At 39.0% G+C, this 24,033-nt stretch overlaps 1 protein-coding gene across 1 annotated transcript in view; it reads right to left on the bottom strand.

Moving 5' to 3' along the window:
* Positions 1-2,593: 2,593 nt before the first annotated feature.
* Positions 2,594-24,033, bottom strand: part of LOC136877009 (homeobox protein EMX1) — a 186,371-nt gene continuing 164,931 nt past the window's right edge. Inside the window, exon 3 of the mRNA XM_067150799.2 lies at positions 2,594-7,029. Within this exon, the coding sequence (XP_067006900.1) occupies positions 6,802-7,029 (228 nt within the window). The 3' untranslated portion in view covers positions 2,594-6,801. The remainder of the gene's footprint in view (positions 7,030-24,033) is intronic.

Genomic DNA, 24,033 nt, shown 5'->3' with positions numbered 1-24,033 from the left:
TGCCGTGGGGTTTGGTTTTTACTCCTCCTATATTCCCGGCTCGGTTGCTCTCAAGTTTTTCTTCTCGTATTCGATGCGTAAATAACTATTGTTTATTACATTCTGTGTTATGATAATTCCTTATCTGCTGCCACGACAGAAATTTACATAACATCATCCAACCCACCAAGTCAGCCCAGTTTCGATTCCCGGGACTAGTTCGAGGGATTGAAATATGGTGGCCACAGTTTCGAGTAAAAAAAGTAAAATAGAAGGAATAGTGAATGATTCGTTAAACCCCACTTTCCGTCTGACTTTATATTCTTTCTCATTTCTGTTCCTGGATAACACCGGAGTGGTGCTTAAAAATAGTTCGCAAACGCTTCCTTAACAAATTCATTTTTAATATGTATTAATGAATAATCAGCATGTGTTATCGTTCATACCGGTGCCTCCGTGTTGTATCGCTTGTAGATTAAATGGTATCCGAACCGCTCCTCACACTGACTTTGAGCTTTGGTCCGAATTTATTCCCTCCTTGCCAATCTCATCTACTCTAGATACTCGACTACTGTATAATTTATTTTATTAGTATACAACCAGCGACTACGAATCCTTGATTCCGAATTATCCTCTGAATAACATTGCATTTTTATGTTCCACTTAATAGAAACTTTGAAGGAGGCACAGAGTGAAACCCACGTAAAGTTGCGAGGTAACGCGAAAAGAAACATCGAAAATTATGCATGATTGAGATGATTTCATAAAACCAAAAAAATAGAAAACCTGGCAATTGGCACTATTACATTCCATGAGCTTCTCCAACAACAACAACAACAGAATAGTAAGCACTTCGTTTATCTATATTTTATCTGACAGTTGCAAGTTAGCGTTTTAATAGTGATAATCGCTAGAAAGCAGACATTTTAACCATATCTACAACATACTATAGATAATCATAAGTCTGCGAAAACGGGAAGGAAAATGTAGTGACTTCGCAACATGGAATCAATTCGGACGTGTCCTTTCTTAAAACCCGGGAACCAGTTCAAATATATTCTCCATTAAAAGCCAGGAATCAATTCGAATCTTACAGAATCGGTTTGAATGCAGCCGTTCAGACGTGATTTGGTGATTCAATCCCGCTAAGTATATCAACAATGGCAACAGTAACGAGCAAGTTGACCGTGCGGTTTCGGTTACGTAGCTGTGAGCTTGCATTTGGAAAATGCTTTATTTGAACCCCGCTGTCGGTAGCCCTGAATATAGCTTTCCGTGGTTTCCCATTTTCACACCAAGCAAATACTGAGCCTATACCTTAACTAAGGCCATTCCTAGCCCTTTCCTATCCCGCAGTCACCATAACACCTGTCTGTGTCGGTGCAATGTAAAATAAATAGCAAAAAGAAGAAAAGCAACAGTAACAAGTACAACAGTTTTCGAACTCTCTTAACATAGATAGATGTTAACATATATTTTACAGGTAGACATGTTAGCATCTAGTAAAGCGTTGTGTCTGCCTGCATCGGAGACTATATTATTTGTCGATGAAAATAGAATGGAAAGTTATTATCAAGTGTTGTGTTAAACTTGTGAAGGTAACCACTGACAACTATTTTGAAGCTTTTAAAACCTACCTACATCGATAAGGATTTGTCTCGAACCCGTGTTTGTGAACGACGTAAGTTTGTTTAAGACAGTGATTGACAGTTCAAGAACCGGGTGGAATTTATATTTCCCTTTTGTATCCCCAACTGAAGAAAGTAATAGAAAAGGAAGCAATTTAATGGCATTTTATCAAACTAAAAGACTCCGATGGATAAGCTTATAAGCCTACCATAAATTTCCTGATCCTCCAGAATTCCTTGCAGCGGTGTGTTGATAATGGCGATTACCTTTGAGAGGACAATATTTTTAATCGGTAAGCTAATATTATTTTCTGTACAGCTACAGCCTATGAATGTTTCTGTAATATCGATGGCTTTCTTTTAAAACCTCGTATGTCTCAATGCTCTTCCTACCTATTATATTCCTTAAGACTGGTCACGCCTCTCAGCCAGATATTTATATACAGTCCTTCAGTATAATTTCCGTTGTGTCCATTTTCCTATGCGAATGTGTAAAGAAAAATGGACCTTACCATACCGTATTGTAGAGATGTTGTTTACATGGCGAGTTTACCCACTCCTACAGTATAATGTATTTAAGGTTCATTTTCCTTTACACAATCGCATAGGAAAATTAACTCAAAAAATCGTTCTGATGGACTGCATATAAATATGTGGCTGAGAGGCGTAACAAGTCTTAAAGAATATAATGGGTAGGAAGAGCATTGGGACATACGAGGTTTTAAAAGACAGCTAAAATGTTGTATATGCATTATAGCAGCTCAGCGAGCCATTGGCGAATATAGTGAAATTCAAAGTAATTTATCTCAGTTACACAACTAACCTGGCTACGAGTTTCTAAATCTAGGATAAACTTGCATGTGCATGTGCATGTGCATATGCAAGAGATGGTCTTGATCAGGAAGTTGTCTTTATCAGGAAAACTTAAACTGGGAAAGAAAACAAATACAAAATATGTTGACAAAAAATCTTCTTTTATCATAGGTACAATAAATTAATTACAACATTTCAATATTACTTGACAATCCGACAAAGATACCGAGACCTCAAGGAGACAATACGGCGGCGAAATTCCACTACACTTTATAGTGAAATTCCACTCGAGAATTTGAAATCAAGAGTGTCTGCTCTAGTGAATAATCTATTTTTTTAAATCATGGAAGGGCCTATAGGGCAGCAATAAATTGTTCCGTTTTTTACTTATTTTTACAACGATGTATCTTTTCAAATGATGCACAATGCGTTCTTATCTGCAGTAACTTCGTTCGTGGCAGACGAGTTTGGAAGAACTGGGAAATATTTCTGCAGGATAAAAGTAAATTAATAGTTCAAAAATACGGCTTTATCGTTCTGTAAAAATGTTATGTAAAAGGATTATGATATACAGTTTCGTATTAAATGTGATGTAATACGCACATTTAATTTATGAGTGCACATGGCGAAAATGTATATTACTGCTCTGTGTGTTGTATTACAGTCTGGTGTTTTAAATGAGACAAGGACACAAGAAAAATATTGCTTAACACAACTTGCCAGCGAGTTCCGGAGAATTAAAAAATCCAACAGAGAAATGTACTCATACCTTGAACGAATTATATATGTTTTTCAAATTTTATGAATTAAAATATGTTGTACGTGTTGCTTTGAACTAGAAATGTCGTCTTGTTTCAATGCCAAATGGCTGTGTGTATATGGAATACAATTTTTTAAATGTTAACTCAAATATTTGTGAAACCCATTTCACACTGTACACGAAGCGCACGAAGTTATGTAAACGAACAAAATCAGTTATGACGCACGTAAATGGACAGAAGGATGTCTGATAATAATTATTCTGATTGTTAGTTGCATCAATGATGAGGATATTGACTAACTGATGATAAGCCAATATAACTTACTGACTCACAGTGTAGACATGCCATCCCTATCCTATAAAGCAAATTTTAATGAACAAAGGCACATTATTATAAAATGTAAAAATTTCTAATGACTTAACTTTTGTTTCATGTTCATGGCACGAAGAGACTTAAGGAAAAAAATGTATATAAATTTAGAAAAAAATGAGTTGACCCAAAAAAAGATCTCCACGTTATCTTAGTAGATTCAGTAATCCAGCTTCTTGGCTGAATGAGCAGCGAAGTGATTTTTGGCTCAGACGGTCCTGAATTCAACTTCTGGCCGAGCCGCCGATTTTATCCGGGTCTGGTCAGCTCCTTTGGCTCAGGGACTGGGTTCTTGTGTTTGTCTTAATACAGATCGCTTCATTCACACTCTACTCTGTCGACCGCCACAGATACTCGCAATAATGAGGTTGAGACTGGTGAGAGGAAGGGTATCTGGCCGTAAAGCTGTCCATTTTCGCCACACAACTCGCACCCGCGACCCAGGGTGAGGGGAACGCGAAAGAAGAATATTTTGATTTATACAATAACCGAAATATACTTACTCGTGCTTTACCGCCCTTAAATAGTGTTTTAATTGTAGCCTGTGGTTCACTTGAAATGGAGCGCACTAAATCGAGAAATCTTTTGTTTTATTTTTTATTTTAATATTCCTTACTGAATAATACAGCCCGTGTAAAGAAAAATAATGATTTCAGAATGGCTTCAGATGGTGCTCAGAGATAATTAAATTGTGAATTCTTTGTTGGTTCGTCGGACCTCGATATTACAGAAATGATCGGAATAGCCACTTATCCCTGTAGTTAGCAGATCCATATTTTGTTGTTTTTTAATATAATAAACATTTAATGAGTTATTTCGTTTATAATATGAATCCACTTCTAGTTTGAAACAGTCTCCTCTGAAGTCAGACCTCATATTTCAGAAAAACGCGTAATGTCCCATAACCGTAATGTTCGGTTGGGATGGTACGTCAGAAACAACAAAAAGTATGTTAGATTTTATTAAACTTTGACAAACGAACGTATTTTACTTCAAAATCATTAGAAGTATTCTAATATACTCTTTATATAATTCGATTCTACAGCACATGTACACAAATTATTTTCGATTGAATGTATTTACAGGTTACCTATTTCTTAAATTTGATGCCATCTTCAAATAGGGGAAATAAATAGACAGGAAGTATAACAAAATTTGAGCTCATTTAACATAGATAAATACATTTCTCTTAAGATAACTTTTAAGTCTGACAATCTGTCAAACACAAGATATAAATTTATAAAACACTAGTACATACCTAAAAGTAGATCATTAATGATAGAATGACATTCTTCACTCTAATTATATGAATTCTATGACTTGTTATTCTATGAAATTATAATATCGTACATTCATAATCAGTGACAAGTCTACACAACGAAAACAGTCTACGTATAAACGCATACAACAAGAATCTAAGGATGTTCTTATAGAATGAAACATATCACTTCATTATTAATATATTCTTTTTTAACAATGTTGCGCCTTGTGTTCAACAGCTTGAAAAAACTTACACGTTATATTAACTAAGTTGACACTGAAAAGTATGACTTCCAAATGAACAAAATTCTTGTAAAATACAAATGTAATAAACTTCACAAATAACACAAGACATTTGTTTGCTAGAAATGAAGGCCTGAGTATTGCGCAGGAAATTTCTACCACATTTACGCTATGTATGGCCCTTCAGCACTAACAAGGTAGGTAACTGTTTGGGTTGGACAAGATATATTCCAATGGAACTAGGTGCGATGACCAATTAATATCATAAACTTAATGGAAAATCTTCTGTAAAAAAACAGTTGTTTGCTGTTGCAGTTCTAAATGGAACGTAGCGTACTGAAACATTGAATACAATGAAACTTGGTAGGATGATCAATTAAGACATCAGAATATCGCTGCATGTCTGCCGTTATTGCATACACTGTCCACGGCATGACAAAATAAGTGTTTATGTACAGGAGTCCGGCACTTTTCACAATCTTTTTGTAACAAATATGTATATCATGCTCGTTTATATACAGACGACCAAGATTTCAAAATACATAATATTTTAGCTTTCATTATAAACGATACAGAAGGATTAAAACAGGATATTTTTATTGCAGTGAAATGTATTAGTAAAATAAGTTTGTAGGCTGTGAAATTGTGTACACATTGTCAAAATCTCATTTTCAGTATAACGTATTTTATGTCACTTAAAAATGGAACTATTTGTATATTTTTACAGTTCAAACGCAATGTCATTCTACTTCCGTGAATATTTAATTTGTACGCTGTGCGTTTTGTACTCGAAATGAACAAATTAGGTCGTGCTCAGTACATATAGAACGTATCGAAGAGATGTTAAGTATAGAACAAAAATTGCCAACTGAACACTAGTTAGACCCGAACCCACTTAACATCATTTCCAACAGAACAAATACGACCTAGGCCGCCATCATTCTTAAAAGCGTCCGATACGAAATCGGAAGGTTGTGGGTTCGCATCCGACTGATGTCCTGTTAACCATTTTTGTTAGTGTATATACTTAATATCTCTTCGGTATGTACTCTACGTACTGAATACGACCAAATACGAGTCATTCTACTTCACCGTCAGCTAACTGCTCCGACCCGCCCAGCTATTTTTCATCAATTATAACACTGCCATTGATTTTACGGGGAAATGGTTATTACCATGAAATTTAGGATATGTTAATTGATCATTCACCAAAGTTTCATTGAAAACTATCCTTATCAACTCAAACAGTTCCCTTGGAAGCAACAGAATCAATTTCGTCTGGCACATATATTTAAAAAGATATGTACTAGTGATAGTTCACGTTCATGAATTTGTTCAAATCGCAACTTGAAGGAATTATTATAACTCTTCCATGATTTATAATTATTGATTCACACATGTGAACAACATTTATCTTAACAAACAATTGTTAAGTACATACAATCAGCGTCCTTGTGTCTGTTCGAAAATGTTCGCATTTCGCGAGTCCTTGTGAAGCAGACACGCTTGATTTCAACCGACAAACTTCTCACTCCAGGTGTGAATATACAAGGACGATGGGAAGAAGACAGAGTCGCTAAAGTTTATGGCACAAACTCGAGGTACGGTGGATCTCAACACTGAATGCACTTTGTTCGTTACGTATGTATGATTGATTGGCAAGAAGAAAAACTTCACAATGTACATTGTCTGTGACACTTTGGTATCCTGGTGTTCCAGGTACTAATACTGTCTTGTACTGTCAAAGTCTAGGTCTCGGAGCCCGAGCTGCAGCTATCTCCCGGGTCCCGCATCTCGGCGTGGTGGTAGTTCTCACCCTGTTGCGCGGCCTGCGGAGGGGGTTGCGTCTCTTGTTTCCACTTGGTCACATGATGCGAGTTCTTGTTACTAGCAGCGGCTTGTTGCTGAGCTTTAGCTTCCTCCTCCTGCTGCATGCGCTTGTGTTTGGTACGCCGGTTCTGGAACCACACCTTCACCTGCAATACAAACAGAGCTCAAATTAGCGCACTTCAATTGTACGTCTGATGGACAAATGAGAAGAATGTATGCCCTAACAAGGTGGGAAGGAACTTCCCACAGCGTTCACGTTAATGTAGAATTCTTTTGATATGTATTTGAAACTTTACAGAGATTCAAATATAAATTATAATACTCAAATAATAATAATAATAATAATAATAATAATAATACCGGTAATAATAATATCCACTGTGACACTGAAAAACGTCCAAACGTCAAAAGAATGAACCCTGACAGACTGAGGAAATAAATAGTTGAACTTTATGAAAGAAAGGGGTAAAACAATAACACACTACGAAATGGAACGACGAAATCAAAAACAACTTTATATTGGCAGGAATTACACAAGAAGACATCCAAAACTGGGAAATCTCTAGATAGACGGCAAGATGACCAAGAGGGCAAACCGAAGAAAATGACCGAAATAACTTCGATCAGAGAGAAAAGAAAAACCACAGCGTAAGTATGAAGAAATGTGTGGACAAGGGAAGACAATAATAATAAGGAAAATTGTAACTCAATTTGGGGACATCCATCGCGTTAATAAATTTAAATACCTGGGATAAATTCTCCCAATGAAAATGAAAAGTAGGTATTAAAAGAGAGGGTGAGAAGGATGGAGATGGCCTTCAGACTATGCCATGACACCTAAAAAAGTCCAAGTCCATCTCCATTCAACTCATATTAAAACATCAATGTACAGTGGTCAGAATGGAGTAACTTTATGGAGCGGAACACTGACAAAGATGACAGACTCAGACCTTTTCCAAAAATCTTGCAAAATAACGAACGTACTTTCCAGTTGATATCGAACCAGTAACTCTATAAAACCATAGAAAAAATTATGACCATCTTCAGGATTGCTGACAGCGGAGTTTGGACCTGCCATCTCCCGAGTGCAAGTTCACAGCTTCGTAACCCAAACCGCACCGAAAACTACTTCGGTCTAATTATTTTACGTGCATCTTCAACGTTAAATTGACCACAACTCCATATAATAATATGCTACAACTCCTCTCCATATAACGCATCTACGACTTCTCGCATTCAGATAGATAGAGCATATAAGTGATTAGAAAGTTATCATGGATATCTTTCTCTAAATGGTCAGAATTCAGTCCTCTTTGAGATGACTGTGTTGTCTGCAGTCTCGCTTCTAAACTGACTACCAGACTTCTGCAGAACTTTCAGTCATTAATGTCTAAGTGAGGTTTGATGAAATACGCATGACGTGACCTATGATGCAGCTTGTTTAGTCTGTACTGAGAAATGCAAGTCTGTCTGTTACTAATTAAGTGGTAATCACAAGTCAAGGGTGTCGCGTGTCCGAAACAGTAGAGATAAAACCTGAACCAATAAATGAGGAAAAGCTAAAGGAATATCCATGAGTACCGGAGCGTACCAATATTTTCTAAGAGGTATGAGAACTTCCGGTACTCAGTAACTACGTTTTTGAATAGACTACGCCTGATTGTTAAATGAAAACTCTGCAGAAATTATGAACATTTTAATATTGAACGTGAGCATTAGCTGTTTGGATAGAAATTACGTGGGGATAGTTGTTCCCTACTCCGACAGTAGTTAATAGACTGGAATGAATGTCATAGAAGCGAAAGGATACTTTAAAGATGATTATGCTTCCCCACAGAGATGTCAAAGATGTATCAAGCTAGGCTGAATGAAATATTCTGCATTAATGAAGATTCAATACCTTTTGTCTAGTGATCCTCCATAAAATCTGTATCATCTGGTTCCCTAAGCCTCTTTCCCTTCACACTTAATTTTGTTAGCCACTCTCCGCTTATTTTCCTATCGTATGACGTGGGGTGCGGGGTGTTAAGTGGGGTGATGTCTATTTAATTTTCACTGCTGGGGTGGATAGCCAGATGTGTAGTATTCAATCACTCTATACACTTCAACCTATAAGAGAGCAAAATGATCGCCGTTATCCATATCCGCTTTTAATATTTCATTTTAAATATAACTTATTAGGCACGGGTCCGTTGAGAGTTCACTGTGCCTATTCATATTGAAATGGCTCGCAACTATTCTGTAACCCACCCTGTCCTAGGTGAGACTTCAATAAATATGACGTAAAACTCGGAAACAAAAACACTCTACTGACGCTTCTCGACTGATCTAAGTTTACCTCTGAGGACGTAATAGCCGAAGAGTATCGTTACTGGCTTCTGACCAAGGCGACTATTGTTCAAAGCCCGACCCATGCATGAGAGACTTTTGAAATTGTGGTATCTCGAGGTCTCCGAAAACCATAAACCTAAGTTCGTGAGGCGTAAATCCAGTATTATTAACATGGATAAGTTTTTGGGCAGAGGGTTTATTTAGAATTAGCGTGGACAGTTTTCCATCGACAATTTTCCGACATCACAGTAACCATGGCAAGCAATGTACGTCATCTATGTATACTATGACAACAAAAAACATATCAATGCTTCTCCATGTAGCGCAGGATATTAGTTTATTATTATTATTATTATTATTATTATTATTATTCCAACCGATGTAGCAAAATGCATTCATAAATTCCTCTGTATCATGTGCCATTTTAGAGAAAATGGTGGTGGTATTAAGTGCCATGGTTTTAATGTAGTCTATTTTCAACATTTCATATCCTCAACATTTTCACGTATTCACAACCAAATGTTTTCTTATCTACTAGAGACCGAAGAGAATAAAACTACCATCTTGTCTCTTTCTTCTTCTACCTAACACGTCTATTTCTCACGTGATTTGAGAGAATAGTTTGTTTTTATACAAATGGTATATTATGTTCCTTCTTTTGCACTTGAATATAGCCATCGTCAGGCCCCAAAAACTTGGTTGAGTCAAAAATATTGCATTCCTTTTCCAGATGTATAAATGCTTAAATATAGGTTTTATCTTCTTTTCTCACAAATAGGGGTAGACAAAATCGAATGCGTATTAGAATCAAATACAATGTATTCAACAACTTTTAAGAATAGAAACTTGTTTTGGAAACCATGTTTTCTAATACTAAAATACGATCTTTATAACTCCGATAATGATTTAGTCGCATTTAAATAATTCTCGAAAGCTTCACTCAGAGAAACGTTAAGTTCGTGGTAGGTTCAAGGGCTTTACTTCCACTTGGATGTATGGTATTTGTCTGGCCCCACGCTGTAGGGGCAACGCGTCCGCCTGTCACCCGGCGGCCCCGGGTTCGATTCCCGGCCGGGTCATGGGTTTTAAATTGTAATGATTAATATCCCTGGTGAAGCCTCCGTGACTCAGGCGGCAGCGCGCCGGCCTCTCACTGCTGGATACCGTGGTTCAAATCCCGGTCACTCCATGTGAGATTTGTGCTGGACAAAGCGGAGGAGGGACAGGTTTTCTCCTGGTCCCTACTCCGGTTTTCCCTGTCATCTTTCATTCCAGCAACACTCTCCACTATCATTTCATTTCATCTGTCAGTCATTAATCGTCCGACTCGTTGGCTGAACGGTTTGCGTCCTGGCCTTCCGTTCAGAGGGTCCCGGGTTCGATTCCCGGCCGGGTCGGGAATTTTAACCTTAATTGGTTAATTCCAATGGCACGGGGGCAGGGTGTATGTGTTGTCTTCATCATTTCATCCTCTTCACGACGCGCAGGTCGCCTACGAGAGTCAAATAGAAAGACCTGCACCTGGCGAGCCGAACCCGTCCTGGGATATCCCGGCACTAAAAGCCATACGCCATTTTTTAGTCATTAATCATTGCCCCAGAGGAGTGCGACAGGCCTCGGAAGCCGGCATAATTCCTATCCTCGCCGCAAGTTGGGGGCTTCATTCATCCCATCCCTGACCCGGTCATTGACTGGAAAACAGGTTGTAGGTTTTCATTTTCATTTTCAATATCCCTGGCCTGGGGACTGGGTGTTTGTGACGTTCTTAACCTTCCTTTCCTCACACACAACATTCCACACTACCGCCATTACACGCAAGTTCATACAATATGCTGCCAGTAGGGGCAAAAGATCCACATGGGTCAACGCCCAGAATAAATAGCTTTTTTTTTAAATTGCAAGTTTGCCTATCATTTAGCTTCGCCGATATCTTTACGTAAAGATATTGCTCCTTAACTGTGTGCAACCCGCAAGTACAAAATATATCGCAGGCGAGGGCAAGCCTTCGCCTGTAAATGCTGGAGTGGCTATTTAGTAATTTGATTTTAGGATTACTCAAAATTGACTGAACTTATGAGAGACATATCAATGCCTGATGATTCACCGGTAGGTAATTCCAGAGAGAATAAAAAACTAGTATGAAGCAAATCGGTCCAGGTGAACGGCGGTATGGACTGGACAAAGCTGTTTTAGTAAACTTTTTAAATAAATAGATGTGTGTTTCTAGTATAATAATGTATTCGGGACAAGACCCAATAATTTGACTGAATATATAACGATGGGTTTCTTTTAAAACCTCATACGTCTCAATGCTCTTCCTAGCTATCATATTCCTTACGGCTGGTTACGCCTCTCAGTCACATATTTATATGCAGTCCATCAGAATAATTTCCGTTGTGTTCATTTTCCTATACGAACGTGTAAAGAAAAATGGATCTTACCGCACCCTATTGTAGAGATGTTGTTTGCATGGCGAATTTACCCACTCCTACAGTATAATGTATTTAAGGTTCATTTTCCTTTACGGAGCAGCATAGGAAAATGAACTCAACGAAAATTGTTCCAAATATGTGGCCGGAAGGCGTGGCCAGTCTTAAGGAATATAATGGGTAGGAAGAGCATTGGGACATACGAGCTTTTAAAAGAAAGCCAACGATAACTAAATAACAAGAGAAAATAAACATTCGAAGAGATTTCGCGTTGTGTTCAGTGTATTTCTCTCGGATTTATCTATATAAAAGCACTTCATATTTGACTAAAGAACATGTGATAGATTGAAGGTTCATAACCCATCATACACACTCTCAAAATCTCAGAGTAGCACAAAATGTTTCCTACAATCTCCCGAACTTTTCAAAGACAGTGCCTGAGAAGCGAATAGTGAATAATTCTAACGACAGTATTCGAAAGCTTTTTCAAGGTTCGAGATGCAACCAGAACATTAGGTTGAATTCTTTGACATTTTGATATCAAATATTCTCATCACTACTAATAATAACTATTCCTATATTAACGAAGATGACCAATGTGATAATTAGCGGTGCTAAATATACACTCTGTTCATAAAAACCAGAACACCTTAAAAGACTGGAGATAGGAAGTTCGTATACATAAGACATGAGCTGTAGTATGTTCTGAAGAAATGAGTAGCATTTGAACCATGTCGGCCCTCAGGTTCAAGGTCCACATCGATAGCCCGGCGCACTGCCACCGACTGGTAAAATGTGACTGCGACTCTCGTTGTCGTTATAAACCGAAGGTAATGGGTCAGTGTGACTTCAGCAGACGTGCAGGATGCCTCGCAGGCGTATGCGAGAACCGTACCGTCAAATGAGTGTGTTTGAAAGAAGGCGCATTATTGGCATGAGAGATAATGATGCATCCATCCGGGAAATTGCTGGTCGTGTGGGACGAAGTGTGTCGGCAGTGCAAAGGGTGTATAGCGAATGGTTCACAGAAGGCCGTAGAACACGATGAGATGGGTCTAGTCGCACCACCCAGACCACCCCAGAGAACATCAACATCTCAACCAAATGGCATTGCAGGGCAGATCTGCGTCCTCCTCAGCTTTGGCGCAACATGGAACAGTGTAACACATCTTACACCATCAGGAGTGACAGTCCGTCGCAGTTTATAACGGTCTGGGTTACCGTGCACCGTCCACTTCTCCACCTACCGTTGCCTAATGTGCATAAACACGCTAGACTGCAATGGTGTATGGAATGATTTCAGTGGGGACAGGAATGGCAGCAGATAGTGTTTTCGGACGAATCCAGGCTCTCATTGTTTGAAAATGATGGCCGCATTTTGGTTCGCCGCAGACAGGGGAAGAGGCATCACATCGACCGCATTCGCACAAGACATACAGCGCCAACTCAAGGCCTTATCGTGTGGGGTGCTATTTGGTGCAACCACAAATCACAGCTGGTGCGTGTCCAGGGCACTGTGACCAGTTTGACCTACACGAATGATATTCTGCGACCCGTAGCCGTACCCTTTCTGCACGACACCCCAGACACCATACTTCAGCAGGACAAAGCACGACCACATGTTGCTGCACGAACACGTGCCTTCTTGTTGTCGCAGGATGTCAGATTGTTGCCCTGGGCCGCCCGATCACCGGACTTGTCGCCAATCGAAAATGTGTGGGATATGGTGAAACGACGGCTGCGGCGCTGTGATCCGTTGCCAACCACCGAAGATGAACTGTCGAACCAGGTGAATGCATCATGGGTGGCTATACTCCAGGGCGCCATTCGGGCCCTATACGCGTCCATGCCATCACGCATGGAACACGTTATCAGTGCCCATGGAGGACCCAGTGCCTACTAGGCAGCAGGACACATGCTGAACCTAGGTGACTGAAATGCTAATCGTTTCTGCAGAACATGCTAATGAACATGTCCTGTCTTTCAAGGTGTTTCGTTTTTTTTATGAACCTGAGTGTATTTGTGGACTAGTGAAAAGGCTTAGGCATCAATATGTGACTGTCCTCATTCTGAGAATATAGGTGGTCCTTAGAAACGTTAGTAAAGGCTCATTATTCAGCTAATTCTCTTCTCCATCTCATGCAACTCCATATAACATAAGAAGATCACACATCAAAACGTAGTTGGAGCTATCTTTGATATTAGAGCATTTTATTCGATGTTAAGTTGCTGCATTACTCCATTTATGCCTTCAGTACAGTTTTATAAAAGAATGGATGAGAATATTCACAACACAAAGCAGAAAACAAAAGACAGGCAGCCTCCGTTCTCCATTCACAGAGCCATTTCCTCGCCAATAGCGGATATAAAATAATAAAAACCAAGGTTTATTTGAAGTGTAGTTTGAATATAATGGAATGCTGCAGCAGAAAGAAGGATGGACGGGCGTCTTGCGTCGTCTAGCGTCGTTTACAAACCATTAACCAGAAGAATGATGAAGCCAACTTCCGGCCTCTCTTTTCTTCTTTTTTAATATCATCTCCTTCTTCTCCTCTTGTTCCCCATCTTCTTCCCCACAGGAAGTCACGACAATGTGCGATCTGCTATCGACCACGAGTTCCCGACATTGTGACACTGCAGGCACGTGCCTTAGCAACTGAGACGAGGAAAACTAACTCTTACATTTTAACACTTACTCCATTGTATATGGATTTGACTTGCTTTCATTCAGGACAGTTGTGATATTCTTAGGTTCTCCATATTATTTATTTTTTGTCGAGATGTTCCATTACAACCTTTTGCTTGATGATGATGCTTGTTGTTTTAAGGGGCCTAACATCGAAGGTCATCGGCCCTTACAACCTTTTATTAACATCATTTATTGAATTTCGTACATGGCGGAGTTCAGTCTATGAAGCCTGCTATTATGTCCAACCATATTGTACCAAACAGTTATACCGTTTTAAAATATTATACAAATAATCACTGTATATAACTATATCAGGTATATTACAGTGTTACATTATACTGTACAGTACAATTTAATTTAGAGTAGTATTCATTTTTCTATAGTGATCCATGTTTGTAAAATCTACTTTCCGTTTTGTGCTATAGACTATACATGCCCATCACTTCAGATAATTTCTTTTAAATAAACTCGGAGTGTTTGGTCGTACGATTCTCACAATTCCTCGAAATAAAATACTCAGGATACCAACTCAGTCAAGGGAACAGGAAGAAATGGCACAATGACAAATCAGGAGAATAAGGAGGAAAGGAACGCTGAAATAAAGGTGACATTATAACATATTATCCACAGGACTGCGATGAATGAGCTCAAGTGTGTAAAAGAAACAACTTTCTTAACCTCCCTCTACAAACTCTCAATTTATAATTAATTCTCGATACAAACCCAGTCGATTATTATCCATACTACCAATCACATATTGTCGAAAGATGAGTTTTAATCACTTGTGTCAACTTCCATTATGTAAAGCATCTACAGCTAACAAAATATATCGTCGCTGCCGGGACAAAACCTCCTATGTGAAATATTTTTGCTTAGATCTCTGGCCGGTAAGGTTCTGTCATCTTAGGTGCAATATTGTGTGAATATCGTCAAGGCATTCTCGCTCTTCATATTGTATGTGCTGCGGGTCAGTATATCTCCAAAGATATTTTCACATAGGAGGTGTTGTCCCGGCAACGACGATATGACAGTAGTGTTTCTTTTCTTGGCACCTTCAGACCCACAGTGCATAATTATGCATATCGATTTTGAATCTTTACTTTGTCTGTAGTGATTAGAGACCTCAGAAAGTGTTGTTTACAATTCTTCACATCAGATATACCAAGCTTTGGGACTGGTGCATTCATTTAGACTGCATAGTACGGAACTATAACTATGAGAATAAATGGCTGGCTATCACCAGGCTCGTCTTTCTGAAATATGTGGTTTTGGCAGTATACAGTGTGCTCATTTTCTAAGTAATCTTCAAATCAATAATAATAATAATAATAATAATAATAATAATAATAATAATAATAATAATAATAATAATAATAATAATAATAATAATAAAAATAAAAATAATAATAATGTCATTTGTTAAATGTTCTTCAATAGCCTTAGACTTTACGAGACGCAGCGCGTTGGAATATCATCCTGCGACAGTTCTTTAGCGTAACAAAAGCTAATTACCTGGATTTGTCGCATATAGCCACTTCCAAATGTCGCCGCATGTGATCAGAAAGACTACTAACCGACTGCACCACTGAGTTCGGTAAGTTTTAAGAAAGAAATGCGAGTTGAGTTGTAAAATAGTACTTAAGTTGAATTATATAAAACTTATTGAGCTGGTTTGCACAAGATGTAAAATAACAGAACATTATATTGTAATATTAATGTTATTGGCTTTACGTCGCAGTAACTACTTTTACGGTTTTATGAGACGGTTCTGGAAACTGTATATCGATGGCTTTCTTTTAAAACCTCGTATGTCTCAATGCTCTTCCTACCTATTATATTCTTTAAGACTGGTCACGCCTCTCAGCCACATATTTATATGCAGTCCATCAGTATAATTTCCGTTGTGTCCATTTTCCTATGCGCATATGTAAAGCAAAATGGACCTTACCACACCGTATTACAGAGATGTTGTTTGGACGGCGAATTTACCCACTCCTGCAGTATAATGTATTTAAGGTTCGTTTTCCTTTACAGAGCAGCATGGGAAAATGAACTCAACGAAAATTGTTCTGATGGACTGTATATAAATATGTGGCTGGGAGGCGTGACTAGTCTTAGGGAATATAATGGGTAGGAAGAGCATTGAGACATACGAGGTTTTAAAAGAAAGCCAACGATATGTTTGAAAATGATCAAAATATTGACACCATATACAGTACATGCCACTATTTATCTTGCTCTTACTCGAGTAACGCAAATATGCTGCTAGCTTCTACTAGGTCGTACAAAGCACATCACCGTTACACTTGCAGAAAGCACTTTGTGAAATATTACAGTTTACAACTCTAATCAAAATAACTCTGTCACTTCAGGATGAATATTCCTCAGGATTCTCGGCTTGAATACTGTATGTGCTGCGGGCCAGTATTTCACTGATAAAACTGTCACATAGGGGATTTTCCAGGCGCAACGAGGTTATCCTTCTTTCAGAAACAATACTGCGCAAATCATATTTTTGAAATATTGGCCTTTGGTAACCTTGGGTTATTATGCAACGTCTAGAAGAGTGGGACCCTGCGAATTTCTCTCCTGCAATGTGGAAAACACGGGTAAAGGTGATTTTGCTTAGCTGAGATCTCGGAAAATATATTTAGCAAATATTTCCTACATATCGTCGTCGAAGAAATAAAACCTCGTATTCCACCATGCACTTCTTATCAACTATTTTCCTTAAGACTGGTCACACCTCCCAGCCATACATGGGTAAGCAGTCCATCCAAACAAATTTTCGTTGTGTTCATTTTCCCATGAACGCGCGTAAAGGAAAATGAACCTTATCGTACCGTACAGTAAGACGTATTTGTGCACACCTACAGTATAACTTACTATATTTAAGGTTCATTTTCCTCAACACCTACGTATAGGAAAATTAACGCAATGAAAATTGTTATGATGGACTGCATATCGATATGTGACTGGGAAGCGTGACCAATCTTAAAGAAAATGATGGATAGGAAGAGCATTGGGACGTACGAGGTATTGCTCCTTCACCGACGATATGAGTATAACACTCCTATGCGGAAAAATATAAACCGTATCTGAACATTTATCACAATCATTATGTGTTTCAAAATAAGCATTCATACTAATAGTTGTTATTTCTAAATAAAAGTACTTTATTTTACTCTCTATATTATCTTATTATATTTAGAAGTATATCCAGCAATGTTATGACGTTCACAAGAAAAAATGTACATTGAAAACCACTTCACTAACACAAATGTTATTTTGCTGCTTAATTCGGAACAAAAATAATACAACTAAGATATGCGTTCTTATCTTGATACACAAATACATCGAAGGCATTCATATAACGCTGAAATATAATTTGGATCTGTGTTGCATTGTAAATATCCTAGTCATAATTTTGTCTCTTCTTCAGAGTTATTATTTTGTTATTTTAATGATAGTGTTTCATACGGGACGATAATATCGTCTGGCAAACTAACGAATCTGCAAATTGACAAACAAATTAGGAGAGTTGAAAGGATTACTCATGTCAAATCAATTTATATATTTAATGGTTGGTTTTATATGTTAGCCATACAGAACAAGCTGCAGATGTGAGACTTTGTTAGAGGGTAGACATTATATAACTAATAAAATTTACACCAAAACTTCACAACTACAGATTCCCTAGTTTGTGACTTTCGCTAGTTTGCCGCAGTGGGGAAGATTTATATTTACATGTATTTGATACAAGATAATTTTACTGGAGGAAATTTCTATCCATAAAAATGTACATTTTACCATTGTTACCGTTACTCCTCATGCCCCTTCCAACAGTTCACGTTCAAAACATACCGGTGTCACTTTAATTACTAGTAAGTATATTTTATGGCATTGTTTTTTGGGAAGTAAGTATGTTTTACCACCATATTTTAGGTTGATACTGACGGCGGAAGGTAAGTTGAGGTAAGTTATCTTACATCCATAGAAAAGTAAGAAAGATTGGTTTTATACAAATAAACAAAATTATACTGAAACTCGACGCACTCACTGATCTTAACTTATGTAAATTCAAGGTAATTCTTAATCTAATGTTTCTTATGTTGAAAGTGGAAAAAATATTATATGCAGTTCGCATCCTAAGGAGAACAGACCAGCCTCGAACTCTGTTGCCAGCCCTCGCTGTCGCTCTGGTGGAAAATAGTTTTCATCTGGTTAAGTAGGCTACTCTTTATTTCCCTTCATAAATAAGAACTGTGTAATGCTACATTGCCAACCCACTGAAAATTATAAGTAATTTATATCTTCTTATTTTATTCCTCTTCCTGGACTTTCCCCAGTTACTTTGCCAGCACAGGACATCGATGGCTTACTTCTAAAACCTCGTATCCCCCATTGTTCTTCCTATCCATTATTTCCCTTAAGACTGGTCAACGCCTCCCAGCCACATAGAGATGCGCATCCCATCAGAACAATTTTCGTTGGATTCATTTTCCTGTGCTAATGTGTAAAGGAAAACGAACCTTAAATGCATTATACTGTAGAAGTGCGTAAATTCGCCACCAAACATCATCCTTACAATACGGTATGGTAAGATCAATTTTCCTTTACACCTTACATAGGAAAATGAACACAACGAAAGTAATTCTCATGAACTGAATATACAGTAAATATGTGGTAAGAGGCGTGGCCAGTCTTAAGGAATATAATATGTAGAATGAGCACTGGGACACAGCAGGTTTTAAAGCAAGCCATCGATATAGATTTACCCTAGTTTTACAGCCGGATGACCTTTATGCTGCCAACCCTATGTGGAGGGATGTATTCACTATTGTGTATTTCTCAAGTGGTTTGTAGTGGTATATGTTTTACGAAAATATATATTAAGCTAGACGAACCAACCAGGCAATCCCCGGCCTAGCCAGGAATCAAACACGGAGCCCTCTGAACTGAAGGCCACTACGTTGACCATTCAACCAAGATGCCGGACGAAACTTTATTCAGCTTATCCCAGTTATTTCTGGGGTCACCGGAGCCACCCAGACTCAGTTTGTTTTTGGACGAGGTTTACGGCCAGATACCCTTCCTAACACCACATGATATTTTAGGGGAAAATCTGAACCCAGGATCGACCGGGATTTGAGCCTCAGCCTGGCGGGTGGGAAATCAGCAGCTAAGCCACTGAGGTAACCAAGCCGCCCGCCCCTACCCCCCTCCGTCCACCACTCAATGTAATTTAAATCATCGTGAAAAGTCTTCATTTTTCCTTTTGCACACACATGTGAAAGCAAGGTATAGAAAATGGCTAAGAATCACAACATCACTTGAGTCATCAGATGTATTTTGTGACGAAAGACATTTAGAACATTGATAAACAAACGTCTCCATAACCAGGAAGTGAATCTGAATTCCGGTGAGTCAGATTTCATCGCAGGATAACAATTGTAAATTTTGATACGCCCTTCTACTAAAAATGCTATGTCATTGAGAGGACTATGGAGCAGCTGCGACCACCCACTTTCTCTGGCAAAGTTTTAAGTGAATTTATGTAGTATTATAATCTGGTGCTGATAAGAGCGGAGCCAGTACAGTGCAGTGCCGCGGGGAGCACTACGCCCTATCTCACTCCCTCGTCTCATTATTTAACAAAAGGTCGTTATGTAATCCTATCTCTCTACCAATTGCCCTCTATTGCTCCGTTCTGTGAAGCTGTAGACATAAAGTTATTACTAAATGCTTCAAGCAGTTCTTGAAAATATGGTTCTATATATATCCACATCTAATGAACACTTTAGTCACTAATTAGCGAATCGGATATGGTTTCACTCATTAGAGATGGGCATAACATGAAAAACAATATGAAGAAAAACTAACATATTAAATACCGGGCGAGTTGGCCGTGCGGTTACGGGCGCGCAGCTGTGTGCTTGCATCCGGGAGATAGTGGGTTCGAACCCCACTGTCGGCAGCCCTGAAAATGGTTTTTCGTGGTTTCCCATTTTCACACCTGGCAAATGTACCTTAATTAAGGCCACGGCCGCTTCCTTCCCACTCCTAGACCTTTCCTATACCATCGTCGCCATAAGACTTATCTGAGTCGGTGCGACGTAAAGTAACTAGCAACATATTAAATACGGTACATATTTTACCGTAATGCTAAAATACTGCGGTCGATTATCGAGGTCCTTAAAACTAAAACAACTACACATAGAGTTAGTAACTTATGTTTAACAATTGACTACACTTATTGAACTATTATTTATAGTTAACTACAGGTTAACTTGCGATTTTACTCACGATCGTAAATGAATATTGAAATGAAAGTCTGTTTCGATCACGATCGTAACACACACACTCTCGGGCGATCCAATTGCCCACCGGCGCGTCGAACTCCTGGACCCCAACACGACTTCTCTTTTTTTTGCTAGGGGCTTTACGTCGCACCGACACAGATAGGTCTTATGGCGACTATGGGATAGGAAAGGCCTAGGAGTTGGAAGGAAGCGGCTGTGGCCTTAATTAAGGTACAGCCCCAGCATTTGCCTGGTGTGAAAATGGTAAACCACGGAAAACCATCTTCAGGGCTGCCGATAATGGGATTCGAACCTACTATCTCCCGGATGTAAGCTTACAGCCGCGCGCCTCTACGCGCATGGCCAACTCGCCCGGTACACGACTTCTCACAACGCAATGTCATTTCAGAACAGTTCACAATAGAAAGCCTTGTTGAACTTCACGTAGCCGTCCGACGGACTCACTCCCAATGAAAGACTTGTCACGGACTCGCGACCGACTCATGCTGGTTACTTTCACTCGCTCGAGACTGATACCAGACTGTCTGGGGTGCGCTCTTTACAAAGGCCCTTAGAAGATTCTAATAATTCCCACCTACAGATCATTCTGGTCCCCTGGTCCAGCTTCTTCTAGGAGTTTCTCTATCGCGAGCCTGAACATTTCGCAGGTGCTACGGGTTTTGCTCGCTACCGGCCCCATCCGCATTTTCACCGCTGTGACATAATATTATCATCTTTCGCTGGCATTATTGCCGGCCGCTCCGCAGTCAGCTTTCATTGTCACGATATATTTGTCCCTGAAACTTTTTGAGGAAGTTTACATCATTATTTATATAGTAAGTCTTTATATATTTCGTCTTTATTCAATACTACCGGTACGTTACCAAATGAAATACAATAAATCACAATAATGTTACAGTCTTTCGGCATCATGAAGCCCTTGAAAAAAATCTCAGGTTACTTCAGCTGGAAGTAAATACTAGTTATAATACATTACATACAAATCTTTCAATATATCGTCATTGCCGGGACAAAACCTCCTTTGTGAAAATATTTTTGAAGATATACTGACCCGCAGCACATACATTAGATATGAAGAGCGAGAATGCCTTGACCATATTCACACAATATTGCGCCTTAGATGGCAGAACCTTACCGGCCAAAGTTCTAAGCTAAAATATTTCACATAGGAGGTTTTGTCTCCGCAGCGACGATATTTTGGTAAAAGATTGCATCTTCGGTGAGTTAGTATTGTTGTGTACGATAAAAAAATATCGCCTCACATCACATGATGTAATGAGACTGCTGTTGTAAAGACTGGCTTGAGATTTCAGACGTGTTTCCTAGAAAACCGTCTCAGTACAATATCGTCGGTGTTCGGACAAAAGGTCATATCTCATAATGCTCTTCCTACTCAATATTTTCTTAAGACTGGTCGCGCCTCCCAGCCGTATACAGATATTTTTTTTTGCTAGGGGCTTTACGTCGCGCCGACACAGATAGGTCTTATGGCGACGATGGGATAGGAAAGGCCTAGGAGTTGGAACGAAGCGGCCGTGGCCTTAATTAAGGTACAGCCCCAGTATTTGCCTGGTGTGAAAATGGGAAACCACGGAAAACCATTTTCAGGGCTGCCGATAGTGGGATATATACAGATATTTAGTTCATCAGAACAATGTTCGTTGTGTTCATTTTTCTATGCTTACGTGTAAAGGAAAATGTACCTTGCCGTACCGCACTCTAGGAACGTATGTTTACACGATTTATGTACTTACTTAAGGTTTATCTTCCTTTACATGTTAGCATCATACTACTGCGATACAAGCATTAGAATATATTTTTCATAGATATGAAACCTAGAATTGAGTAGACAATGTTCAATTCAAGATGTCGGAAAAACACTGCAAATATTATTTTTTGTTCCTTGGATAATATCACTTCACACGTATCCACTTACATTGAGAAACTGCCAGTCTATGCAAAATAGAACATGTATTTTCAAACAACCACCGAATGGATACTCTCTTGATTTAAATAAACCAGCAAATCTGAGAATATTTTACTCAAATGGTGGACAAAGGAACCCACCCCACTTCAGGATCGTGACAGTACAATGTTGATGATATCGTTGGACGCGACGGGCAAGTCCAGTTCACGAACGTAATATTAGCTTCTATTGGAAGTTCTTGTCCACGGGAGAACGATGCAATATTTAGCTTTCGACGGAGCGAAAAGCATCTGCCGAATAATACTGGAATGACAACCAGCTGTCAGATGAGAAGCTCATAAGGTGAATAGTTAGCGTAGTGATGTTCAGTTCAGGTTCGATTTCCGGTCGAGCCAGAGATTTCAGCCACGACTGATTAATGTCTCTGGCTAGGGGAACGAATGTTTGTGTTCGTTTTAACACATTTCACTTCACATACGCAAAACACAACATATTACAACCATCACAGAGACTCCTCGACGTTAGGTTGGCATCAGGAAGGGCGTCTGTTAGTAAAATTGGGCCAAATCCGCATGTAGTACTGATTCCAAATAACTAGAAAGAGTCTGGGAAGCAGAAGGAAAAAAGGAAGGCAATAAGGGATCAGGTTTGCGAAAACTTGTTGTGCTATAACAGCAGTAAAAATGTTTACAAAGCATTCTTTTGCAGATTGTTGTTAATTTTCTAATAAAATATAAATAATAGTAACGTTTCATGCGATTATTACTGCCCTATTCTTATCACCCAGATGAGAGCTCAGATGGTAGAACGCTGACCTTCTCAGTTCAAGTTATTTGGTTCAAACCTGTCTCGGTCCTGCGGTATTTGAAGGTGCTCAGAAACGTCAACCTCTTGTCGGTAGATTGATCGGAACATGAACGAACTCCTGCGGAACAAAATTCCGGTAGGTCGGCGTCTCCGAAAACCATAAATGTAGTTAGTGGGACATAAATACATTAGCATTTTATATATTTTTGTTTTACTGAAATTGTCGTCTGAAGTTCCTAACTTCAGGCTTGTATCTCTAGTAAACTATTAGCATGTGTGTTACGATCGATATTGTGTACACGAGTTTCCTTACATTACCGGCAGCAACTGAGTAATTTCAGCATGAAATATGGTTTCTACTCGACAGTGAGCCTTCATAGCACAAAAGATTTAATTCTATTTACCACTCTATAATCTGCCACTCATATAATATTGTATTGCCATGCGAAGGATTAGGAGGATGGGGTGGTGAGTAGCACTGCTATATTGACTGACAATGGATGACATAAACAGCTAACCCTCACAGTTCCTCCTCTTTACAATAGTTTCCCTGCTATTCCCAACTCTTTTCCGCTTCCGCCAACAATACATTTATTATTACATTCTTTCTCCGTCCTTGCAAGGGGAACGAAGAACCATTTGGA

This window comes from Anabrus simplex, chromosome 7 (genome assembly GCF_040414725.1).
Source record: "Anabrus simplex isolate iqAnaSimp1 chromosome 7, ASM4041472v1, whole genome shotgun sequence".
Lineage (NCBI taxonomy): Eukaryota > Metazoa > Arthropoda > Insecta > Orthoptera > Tettigoniidae > Anabrus > Anabrus simplex.
The sequence above is the reverse complement of the archived record's forward strand: the minus strand, read 5'-3'. Positions and strand labels throughout refer to the sequence as shown.